Genomic DNA, 12,500 nt, shown 5'->3' with positions numbered 1-12,500 from the left:
GCGTACGGTCCTGCACGTACAGCGGGAAGCTGGTCGACTCGCGGACAAACTCATTCGGACCCACCACGAACTCATGCTCGAACGTATCGAGCAGCACAAAGTTCTCGCGGTTCTCGTTCACACCGTACACGTGTCCATACTGGTCGTACTTGGGGCCCAGGTACATACGCACAATACCCTTGACGGCCTTGTCGGCTACCACGGTGTACTTCACGTTAAATGCCTTATGATTGAGGCGCCACTGGCGTGCCTTAATGACAAAGTCCTCACCCTGGTAGTGTGCGATCTTGCCGAACTTCTTCATCTCACCCGCCTTCATCGTGGTCTCATCAAACACCTCGACATCGACGGCATTGGTGATGTCGGCATCCGATCGATCGAAGTACGTCACCAGCTCGTCAACCTTGACCGACGCGATCTTCACGCCAGCGAACTCCACCTCCTCCTTGGTGTACGGATGCAGATGCTCCTTGAATTCCCAATACTGCCGGGTGATACGTTTGTACAGCTGATAGAACACGGGATCACGCAGCGACGTCTCGAAGTGCTCGAGTACACTCGGCAGCACCTTGTGGTGCTCAAAGTGCTCCATCGAACCACCGAGCAGAACGCGAGCGAACATTGCAATGTCCTTATAGAAACGCCTGTTCACACTGTCCGGATTGGCCTGCATCAGATTGCCCAGATACTCCACCGATTCCGGTTTCGTCAGATCGACATGGCGGCCATCGGGCAGCACAATGTAGCCCATTTCGATCGCCATACGGATGCGATGCTCGTAATCTATGGCTGCTTCGATTTCCTTATAGTTCTCCGGCGTGGACGCATCGTAGTAGTTGTCACGTGACGGGAAGCTGACGCCATTGTAATAGTGCATATTCGGATAGTAACCAGTGTCGATCGACTTGAACCACGAGATGTCATCGATCACACCGAGATCGTTGGACAAACGTTCGAGATAGTAGCGAGCGAGCAGCTGCTGGTGTTTGTACAGATACAGCTCACCACGACGATCCTTGTAAAGCCCAAACTCCTTACCACCCATCCAGAACGGATAGTCCGCGTGGAAGTAGTAGTAGTACGTGTTCAGCCCAATGTCCTCGGTGAAATACGACACCTTCTGGTCCGGGTTCGTGTGCACATACCAGCCGGTGTAGTTCGTCGGAATGACAACGTTGTACACGCCATCGACCTTCTTCGCACCGTAGAAGCCCTGCATCTTGTACTGAGCCGCCTTTTGGACGACCTCCGTGTTGAAGAAATAGTACGGATAGATCTCGTACGGGGCCGGCAGCTCCAGCCCGGCCATATCCTTCCGGTGCAACACGGCCACGGTGACGGCGTACACGAACATACCCTCGTTGACGTGGAAACGAGCCCAAACCATCGACTTGTAGAACGTGTCCCAATCCTTGGCGTAGTAGAACAGATGGAACAGGGCGATGGCCTGCTCACGGTGCAGCTCATCGAACACGCTAAAGATCTCATCGAACGGTAGCAGTCCGTGGTGGTACAGGGCGACAAACTCCTTCACGGCTTCCACATTGCTGTAGTGCTCGTAGTTCTTCTCGATCTCGTAGCCCTTCGACACCTCCCACAGCTCCGTGTGGACCTCGTGCTGGTGCACATGCTGGAACACCTCCAGCAGTTGCTTCTGCTTCACCAGAAAGGCCTGATCGGCGTACGTTATCTTCTCCTCCGGAACGACGACGTATCCGGTGGCCAATGCCACCAGACCGCCAAAGACTACGGTCAACAGTGTGATCGCCTTCATGTCGCACAGTCCGACAAGTGATGCACCGGTGCACCGACACCGGGTGCTTTTTATAGCTGGCGCACACAGACGTTTATCTACAACGGGGCACACGGTCATGAGGTATCAGTGCGTGCACAATCGTCGAAGGTGACCTTCGCGAGCCCCAAACTTTCCTCGAAGCGCGCTCTCGCGTATCAATACCGAGGTGCATGTTACCAGGGGTGCAACGAGTGCAGTGCAGTCCTGCTCGGGCCCCTATAATCAGTATTGTTCGAGTACTCGAGTGCCAAACATAGAGATACACTTCACGAAATCACTCCATTTCAAAGGTTAATATGTTTTGCTGCGCTAATAACTGTGTTCCCTCTGCCCTTTGCACGAATCCAGTGCATCGAAGACGGACAAACCATTCTTCTGGAATCTCTCTTGTGTCGGACCAGTCTGGCAGGAACTCTCAGCATCTACTATACAGACACACACTCGCCTCTTTCTCTTTCTGTAAAAGCACAGAATGAATGTAAAGGAACATTGCATATTTCATCATGCATTAGGAGAGAAACTAAGCCGATATTTTATTATGCCCCCAACCTCGAACGTGTTACATGAGACACACATACACGCCGTACATGCTGCTGCACATACACGCCAGTGCCAGCAAGGGGAAAAGGTCTCTGGCACGGAAACCTCAGGTAGACTGGGACACTGAGCTGGTGCCATTATGAAGTTTCAACCATGAACAGTCCCATACATCCCGATTTCTCACACACACAGTGGGACAGAAAGAGGATGCAGCAGCATACGTTGGCCCAGTGGTGGTGGGTTCCTGGAGCGTAAAGCATAGTGGTAGCTAGCTAGCCAGCTAAAGCACTACCACCGCAACCTCGCTGTGCTTGCGGTCTGCAGCTGCTGCCTATTTGCAAAATTTGTTGCAAGTAAGAACCCGTCGGTCGCACCTAACCTAACCACCACCACCACCGGCACCACAGTAGAGGAAGGGGTCACCGAGGGCTTGAAAGGATTCCTCCTTTGGCTTGGGATCGTGGCTCGTTAGCAGCGTTCCACGTCCTTCCAAAAGTCATTATTGATTTTCTATGTCCGGACGGAACAGTAGCAGCAGCAGCAGTAGCAGCAGCAGCGACACACTAGCGACGAATGAAAGCATTTTAGCACCTGTGCAGTACCACGCACACACACACAGGGTGTGTCTTCTTACAACTCCCTTGCGACCGGTCTCCGCACCGGGCTGAGGCTGGAGGCCAAAGAAAGCAATATAAATTCCCCCGACAGAAGTATTTCTTCCAAGCGAATCGTATAAATTATGCTTCATCTTCTGTGCTGCTGCTGCTGCTGCTGCTGGTGCTGCTGCGGCTGCAATAGAGCAGGTTGCCCCCGGAACTATGCTAGCGGAAGCGCGAATCGATTGGACAGATTTGAGACACCGGAGGGGAGGAAAGTTTTTCGAAAATTATTTTCGGGCATAAATAAGGATTCCTTTCTTCGCGTCTTTCGCTCGCGTCATTGCAGTAGTAGGCTGGGCTTGATTTAAATTTCCATTTTTATCACTTAAAACACAACGAATGGACCATTGGGGTCATGTTTCAGGGACGCTCCTAACGCGGCTCATAGTGCCGGTGAAGACGTTACTCCAAGAATTGGCGTCGCACCGACGAGCATTCCTGTCTTGCTGCGAAACAATAACCAGCTGCAACTATGGTCCGAGGGCATTGTATTCCAATGTCAAACCCGGCCAAACAAGACTGCAGTAGCAATAGCAGGGCGAGGTCTGCGGAAACCGCAACAGAATTGCTCTACTTGCAAAGCGCCACTGTCCTGGCAACGAGCATGTCGATGCTCGATACATTGCCGGACGCCGGTGATGAGTTATGAGGATAGAGAGAGGGGGGAATTATGCCATGTGCTAGCTGCTTCCTGCAGACCACCACTCGCTTCCTCCACACCCCCTCGGCCGATGTATCCGATCTATGCTAATCGACACAGCACAGCGATACACCTGCCTTTGGGTGTGAAGCACCGGTGCACCGGTGCACCTATTCCTGCAGCACCTGTGCAGCACCTGGCAACAGGACACTCAACACCGGAACTCAAAACCGACCGACTCCGGTTCGTTCATTTCCGTGTTCGAAATGAATGCTGACACGGCAACATATTTATCACCGAGCGAGTGATTCAATTTATGCGTCCAGCAAAATCCAGTTTGTCGCTGGAGTGTGGGTTAAGGGGTGAGAGGGTGTGAGGTGGTGGTGAAGAGGAGTTTAGAATCAATCCGCATCCAACACATGCCGAAGACCACTGCAGGCACCGACACAAACTGACACAGCAAATGCTCAACACCAACAGCAGATAAGAAGGAGACAATTACAGCAGGCGTTGCATTCGGGTTCTCGACTGATTGTCGGTCATCTGTGTGCACCGTTATCAGGCTTCGTTAAGGGGGCGAACAAGGGGCTCCAGATTGTGAAGGTCTGGAGTGTTTGGGGAGGTAGCCATCGCGAGCGTGGACGTAGTTTGTTGAACCGCGAATGTTGATGAACCTTCTTTTTAGGAGGTAACAGCACCACTGATTACTGATTGGTACTGACGTTGTTTTTTTTTCATTCTCTTTCTCGTGCTTTCAGTTCGAAGTTTGAAGGATCTAAAAATATTCGTCCCGGAGGCGGTCATCATGGGGAACGCGGCTACACTGTCTTGTCAATTTGAGCTGGAAAAGGTAAGTAAATGGTCCCGCTCTCCTCTCGTATGTTGCGAGATTGCTTGGTACATCAAGGTAGATTGGCTACATCCGTGTTATTTTGTAACTGTGCTTTAAATGTAGCTCTATCGGATGGTGCATTCTGTCTCGCAAAACGTGTACATAGTACACGCGTGCACGATACTCTGTAGCTTGTGTTATCTCAAACTGTTGTCCAACAAAATTATGATTAACACTGTACTGCATTCTAGCAATGGAACCAGTTAGCATTCGTGTTTCTAATCAATTTACTTTTTTGTCATAAAATGATACCTAAAAGAAGACAAATCTAAGGACATGTGCAGTCGTAATAATGTTTAACTATATTATCTGCGATCAACTTACTTGGAATAGCTTCAACTGATTGCTTAATAACCTCTTAATCATTGAGTGACTTCCACCATTTCGGATGACTTATATCGGTTTTTTTTTAAATAGGTGCTTCAACTATCATCTAGTTACATTGTATAACTTTAGTTCTGTAAATAGCTAATGTTTTGGTATCCTTTTTCTGGTTTATTAAATCTCAAACTATGAAAATATGTTTATATTCCGAACCGCTTGTCAGTATCTTATATCGCAGATCTGTTAACCAGTCTTCTATAATGAAACAATATTAATAAACGTTACAAAAAGCTCAAAACAAGTATGATCAAAATCATCACTATCTACTGTCAGCAAAAGGAACATACATAGTAAATTTCTTCTACGGAAACGAAAGTTTTTTCCTTTGATGATTCCTTTGATTCCTTTGAATTTTGCATCTACATAACTTCAGAAGAATGTCGGTATCGGGGCATACCAACTACGTCCCAAGAATGCGAGAAGCTCAGTTACGGTTACCTCTACCGTTGGCGACAAAGTCGAAGAAAATCAACACTAATTCCATTCCGTTTCGTTGCAGGCTTCACTGTACTCCGTTCGGTGGTACTTCGAGAGCGAGGAGTTCTATCGCTACGTACCGAAGGAGTCACCCCCGGCACGCACATTCCCCGTCTCGGGCATAACAGTGGATGTAAGTTGATCAGCACGTGCTTCAATGATTTGTCATTTATACCATACCTTTGTCGAGCATAAAAACAACATAAAACCGACGACGCCCTCTTCCACGCCGAAAGCGATACATTCAACCAACGGGTTTACAAAACACAAAATTTCCTCTATCTAGACATTCGCACAGGCTTCAGTAGAGAGCGCTATTTGCTAGTATTCATACACTAATCTGCTTAACCGGGGATGAGATGTAATAGAAATGTACCTTCGGGCAACAAACCGAACCACCGTTTTCTACCACCGAGCAAAACACGCACGAGGCGCGCTCTTTGTAATTAAAACAAAATCTTATCAATGTCTGAATCCTTGATCCCTTTGCTTCACTCCTTGCTTTTGAGACCAGCCAAAGACTAGCGCCGGTTGGCGAGAATCCGAACAGAAACTCAACACAACCCCATTACCGTCGATCCATTTTGCACATCAACATTTAGCAAAAATGGGGGGGAACGCGTGCTGTACGAGATTTCAATAGCCCGCAGGATTACTGTCACTTGTTCGGTTTCTGGTGACGGCTTCTGTTCTTTTCTGCTCCGCGTACAACATGCCCTCCGAGAGCTGTCTGCGTGAGTTTTACCGGAGGTCGAGTAAGTTTTGCTCAAACCAATGACTCTCAATGGTTTTCGAGTGGCATTAGTTGATCGAAAGGAACCCGCCACATGTGTGTGTGTGTGTGTGTTTGTGTGTGGCACTCCCCGGGGGGCCACGTCCTGGTTCCATCCATTTTCATCAACAGCAACGCACGGGCCACTATGCTACACGTATGCCATGCTCCTCGATGCTTTCGATTTGGTGAATAGTTTCGCGGAAATCGAAAACGCAACATATGGCGGCCAGGCCGGTAGTCTGGCCACAAGAACGCAGCATGGAGCGGGTGGCCAGAAGCAAGGGGTACAGCAAATTTACGAGACTTCTTACGAATCCCGTTCCGTTCTGTTCCGTTCCGCGCCTGCGGCTGTATAATGCTGTCGATTGGAAATTTTCCAACCGACCAAGAACGCCAGCCACTTCACCTGGGGCACATAATTTTCTTTGATTTTCCCACAAACCCACCAGCACCAGGGACACCCGAATGCCGTGCCGGAACCGCACCGAAATTGGGTTCCATTTCCGTCGTGTCTCGTCTGGAATGGGTGTCACCATTGGCACCATTCCTGGGGCCTGGGGTTTGGTTTCCGGTGCTGGTGCCGTTGCCGGATCCCCGAACACTCACATCACGTATTTGGTCTTTCCGGTGGCCACCCGAGGAGCTGAGGTGTGGGAAGGCGTCGAGGGAAGAAGAATTTCGCGTTCATTTGCCAAAACATCTGCGATCCGGTGCTCGAGACCGCGGACCGCGACATGCGCCACGCGCACACACACTCACACTCACACCAAGGACTCTCTTTTCTTCTTCCGGAAGACGGCATCGTCGTTCTCGTCCCCGTCGTCGCACAAATCCAATCATCCAGTTTGGTGCCCGCTACCATTTCCCTCTATCCCTCCATCGACACTGAAAAGCATTGCCCCTTGGAGGGGGCTTTGATGGAATCCCTGCATCTGTCATGGAAATGAAAACATATGCCAGAAAGTTGGTTGACGTATTTTCCGGGAAATTCCATGCATTGGCCACGGCGTCCTTCCCCGGTCTCTTCTTAACTTCAAACACATTCTACGCGGCTGCAGCAATCACGGTGGCACAATACGCGCGAAAGCACGGGAATGTGGTATGCCAAACGCTTTCCCGATAGCGCACAGGAGTGAAGGAGAACAAATATGTTGCCATCATCAGACCATCATAATGGGCCCCTCCCTAGAGAGAGAGAGAGAGAGAGAGAGAGAGAGAGAGAGGTTCTCAATTTGGTCAGAACAACAAAACAACGTCGCCACCAACCACGGGTTGTCAGTGACGTTGCAACGTTGGTGACTTTTCAATTACTCCGGTTTCGGTTTAAATGATGTTTAATTATTGCTGTCATCCATTTGGTGTCCATCTGGTGCTCCCGGGAGAAGCAGAAGGAAGGCGAATGGTCTGCCCTCTGGTCGGGTATTGTGGTGAAAATGTCCTTAATCGATGCCCCAGTTGCTGCTGCTGCTGCTGTTCGTTCTTTCATCTTTTGCGGACGGTTGTAGATGCCGGAGCTGGAGGGCAATTATTCACCACTTTACACACAAGATCTGAGTCGTTTTTAGTTAGCTCGGGATCATCCGAGCAGTGGGAGAAGCGAAGGTGTTGCTTGTTGCTTGTTAGGTACTTCAAAAATGGTCCCCAACCCCGAATGGCACCACCAACCATCAAAGCCAAGGGAAGGGCAACACCGAATGCTGCTCACATGAAACGTGTTACATTAACTCTGGCTAAATCTTGGTGTGTGTACGTGTGTGTACGCTCTCTCAGTGTTCTATAAGAGCAGCGCTCCTTTCACCATCGGTGGCAGTATTGAGGACAACCAGCCACCAGGCACGAGGTGACTCTTCATTTTCTTTCTGCAACCCACAAAACGGATGTGCTTTGTCGACCCCGTTGGGTGCTTTACGATGGTTCATTAGGGATACCTGCTGCTGCTGCTGCTGCTGCTGCTTCTACTACTACTAGCAGTCCTCTGCCTTGGATAGGGACCTCGGACGTGGAGTGGGGTGGCGGTGGTCGTTAATAAATGCTGTTGGCACCTCCCGACACCCTCCAAGTGTGGTTGAGTGTTTCTTATTAAAAATCATACATACGAGGCAGTACATTATGCTGCTGCTGCTACTGCTGCTGCTACTCTTTCAAAGGACGGACGATCCTGCACCTCAGGTACAACAGGGTGGCCAACCGTACGAGACGCTCGCCTTTTGTGCCTCGAGATTCGCTCGAAAGGGCGAACATGCATGAAGTCGGTGCTGATGCTAATCATACTATCATCAGATGTCCCGAGAGAGGCTAAATTGCCTCAATTTGTATGCTAGTTGAGGTTTAGAACATTGCATAATTTGCGGAATCTGTGTGGCCGCTCTCTCTCTCTAGCTCTCTCTCTCTTTTTCCTCTGGGACCATCAACTGGGACATTTCAGACATCGCTGGAAAATGTGTTTGTGTTAATGATGTTGCTGGTTCCGATATTTGTGTTTTGTTCGTTGCTACGAGCAGTAAAAATGGACAAAATTAACTTGTTTATTGAAGTAATATGATTTCTCTCGGACTTTGATGGCGCTTTATTTTGTACAGTAAGTATTTTTTAATTGTCATTTCAGACCGCTCGAACAAACTGATTCTTCACAGACGCATTTGTATCATTTTTCTTGAATTGATCTTGATTTTGCGTTATTCGTTATTCTCATTACTCAGTTTAAACTGCATCTTGGCTCATTACAAAAGTTCTACCAAGCACAGAGGAGCATTTGTAATGACTCCGAATGGCAAATCCTTCATAGTAGTACATTCTCAGCCTTTGGTCGAGAAACGAAATTAAAATTCACCTTCATATCAAACACAGTCAATACTTTTATATAGTTTAACCCTCGGTTGGGCACCCGGCGTTTACCCCTTCGTTGGGCACCCGGGTACCCGGGTACCCAGCTCATGTACATTGCATAGTTAAGTGATTGTTCCGCCGTTTTCATCAGTTTTATGGCAAAAATAGTGTACAAGAACTAATTTAAGGGTCTTGGCAAAGTGTTTTTGTTTGTTTCAAAATCAAAACAAAATGCATTAAAAAACAATAAAAACAAGGAACACAATATCATTGTGACCCCTTCATACGGTCATTCTCTACCGAGTACGTCGTAAAGCAAGCATTAAAATCCAAAAATGATATTATTGTTCTGTAATTGTTTCAATGAAATTAATTATTTCTTCGAATAAAACTGTTCTGCATCGTAAAAGGCTCTTGCACAATTCACACAATTTATACTAGTGATGCTGACCATGGTGACCGACATAGTAAACACTTTCGTCATACCATACCATTTGTACGAATTGATGTTGCAGAGGTGGAAGGTACATAATTTTTAGTAAGAGAGGTATGCACAATGCAAAATAGTAATTTTGTAAAACATAAGATGTCATTTTTAAGGTATTCCTCAAAAATTTACGAGCAGCTATTCATAAAAAGGTACCTTCACGATTACACAATACATTCGGTCAGAGCTAACAGTGTATAGTAAAGAAGTTTCCGTGTTGAAATACATGCATTATTTTTTAATCTGTTTTTAATCTGTAATCTGATTAGATTACCACCGGGCAATCATTTTCCGGCTGATAGACAAGCATTCACGCCAGAGAAGTAGAATATTTGATTTCTTACCCGGGAGAAGAACCATACAGAATCATCACAATCGTTCAGCTACTTGCAATTAGTTTATTTGTTATTGTCGCAGAACTTCACACAGATTGGAACTTAGCAAGGAACAATAATCAACAAAATCTTTTTTTCGTTATCCGCGATGCCAATTGTTTTGTCACATTCATATAATTTTTAGAATACAACATGTGAGGTGTGTAAAAGTAGTATGAACGGCGACTACTTCATCCGCAGGGGGGAAAAGTTTCCTAGTTATCTAATTGAAAATTGCAAGAATGTGCAAGTTGTAAGGATAGTTTTTCAAAAAGCTGAAATATAGAGCATTTTTTAGGGTAAAATGAAATTCCCAAATACTGCATCAACTACAGGGTATATGAATCTAAATTATCACGGTGGCTTCCACTTCCATCAGAGCTCTCCCTTGCTATATTTGTTTCCGGGGTCAACCGAAACCCCACCTTAAGTCCTTTGAATCAAAATAAACGAATGGTTTACTCATATGTCATGAAAATGGCATTGTACAAACCATTTTTAATCAGTATGAGAAATAATGTATAGCTGAAATTGTAGATAAAGGGCTGCATAATGTGCTACTTATTTTTCTCCTATTGGTGGTGTTATAACGCAACAATAATTAAAATTTGAATTTATTTTCATTAAAATATTGTAGTTTACTTATTTAACAATAGATAGACCCGAGAATATTGATAAATGTTGATAAAAAGTGTTGTTTTGTGTTTATAAACATAGCTCATATGCATAGGCAACGCGCTGGGTACCCGGGTACCCGGGTGCCACTGGGCGTATGTTATTTTTATCGGCCCATAATTACCTTGAAATATTAATTATCAAAACAATTCCAAAGCCAATTCGGCTTGAAAAGAGTTGTACTTTGGGGAACCGGAGTTTCGTGAAAAAATATTTACGGGAAGTAATTCATTTTTTCGCTGAAACTTGAAATGGATACCCGGGTACCCGGGTGCCCAACCGAGGGTTAAAGGAATTGAATGCACTTACTTCTCTACGAACCATTGAAAGCAATATTTACCCTTTGTGAAATCTTCTATGATGGGCTTGATATGACAGGCACCTGTCGGTTTGGCCGACACATTTCAGCATTAATGAATCATTTGTATGGCTTTTAATAGCGTATTGTGTTTTGTTATCGATATGAGTTTTCATGCAATGCAATACATTGCATTCAGGCAATGGACAGCTTGAAGTTTATATATTGGACAGCTAGAAATTTATATATTTCTAGCGAGATGTAATTACAGAAGCCCAGTCCATATTGAGCGAAAAGTATGCTCTTCATTTCCTGTTCATTTTGTAAAATTATCTAAAATTCAATGGCCATTCGTTGGAACCACCCAACAACATATCAATATGCAGATACAAAATTGTAACACAAATATGTCTGCACTATTACGTCTATCATATCATTAGTTATAGGAATGCTTACAGACTCCCTGTACCAAAAAAAAACCAGATATCTTAAAAATGAGTCCACAAACTTGTCTAATTCATATTGAAACCGTTTATGCACATCCCGCTGTTTATATTAAAAACTTTTACTATACACTTCACGTCGCACATTGCGTTTGCGTGGCGTTCAATAACCCGCGGTGGCAAAGGCCCCTTGGTACCATCCAGAACCATTAACCGTGGCTGTTAGCAGAAGTCGTGAAAGATTGCGCCGCGGACCGGATGGGCGATAAACGCATCCGTCGCAACCGGCGATTAGCTTTTGCCAGCAGGGACGGTGCCCGCTGGCCAAGCCCCGCACAAATGCTCTGATTTGTTCTGTCGAGCAGCAAAACAAATTAAGAAAAAAAAGAGAGAAGGTACTAGAACAACACTCTCCCCGACGGTGGCCCGCTTTATAGCCATTTCCATCCAACATTCCCATCCATCCATCCATCCCGATCGCTGGATTGACGCAGCCCTATCATAATGGAACACACTCACACACACACATAGAGGAGCGGTTAAACAAAGTAAAGCGAAGGTGCCACCGAGAGGTCCCGAAGTGGCCTATATCCTACCCAGCAGACCACTTCCTCCCGGGGGCCTTTGTGGTCCAGAGTACCACGGCGCTTCCAGCAAAGTGCGACGCGGAGTAATTGCTTTTCACTATCGTAAAATGGAAAACCTGGATACCCGCTCCGGGTGTCGCTGCGATGCGCCGCCACATCACCACGAGCCGAGCTTTTGTTTCAATTCAATGTGGGCTTCACACGACGGACTCGGGCTCTGGCTAATCCATCCAGCGTACCTCGTGGGGTTCTGAATAGCGGTGCGCCATCTGGTGGTGGCGATATTGCCTAGACCCCAACCGCCCGGAGGCTCCGGACCTTCCGTGCGGACACTGAGAATTATTACATACTTTATGCTCGGCTCCTGGCCACCGGAAGGCGTCGCATTAGCAGGTGGAGGATGAGGATGGGTTCGGTCCCTCGGTCACCAGCTCCGTGGTTGACTGACTGACGGCCGGTGACCGAGTGACGCTTTATCTATTCACGAAGCGTGGAAAGATGGGATGGGTCAAGGGCGGCGGAAGGAGAAGGGAAGGAAGGTAAGGCCCGTAAGGCTTAGGGACACTTTCGAATGATTCTTTTGTGTCACCAGGTTTTTGTGACCAGGATGGACCAGGACCGTCCTATCGTTCCGGCAGAGGCCTCTGG

The 12,500-nt window shown here is 47.0% G+C and overlaps 2 protein-coding genes across 2 annotated transcripts in view; one reads left to right on the top strand and one right to left on the bottom strand.

Moving 5' to 3' along the window:
• LOC125950685 (hexamerin-1.1-like) overlaps nucleotides 1–1,774 on the bottom strand; it is a 2,145-nt gene extending 371 nt beyond the window's left edge. The window contains exon 1 of the mRNA XM_049678901.1: nucleotides 1–1,774. This exon is cut by the window's left edge and continues 371 nt beyond it. Coding sequence (XP_049534858.1) covers nucleotides 1–1,774 — 1,774 coding nt within the window.
• LOC125959265 (uncharacterized) overlaps nucleotides 1–12,500 on the top strand; it is a 238,194-nt gene that overhangs the window by 216,302 nt on the left and 9,392 nt on the right. Inside the window, exons 6-7 of the mRNA XM_049692079.1 lie at nucleotides 4,393–4,484; nucleotides 5,410–5,520. Coding sequence (XP_049548036.1) covers nucleotides 4,393–4,484; nucleotides 5,410–5,520 — 203 coding nt within the window. The remainder of the gene's footprint in view (nucleotides 1–4,392; nucleotides 4,485–5,409; nucleotides 5,521–12,500) is intronic.

Source organism: Anopheles darlingi, chromosome 2, assembly GCF_943734745.1.
Source record: "Anopheles darlingi chromosome 2, idAnoDarlMG_H_01, whole genome shotgun sequence".
Lineage (NCBI taxonomy): Eukaryota > Metazoa > Arthropoda > Insecta > Diptera > Culicidae > Anopheles > Anopheles darlingi.
The sequence above is the reverse complement of the archived record's forward strand: the minus strand, read 5'-3'. Positions and strand labels throughout refer to the sequence as shown.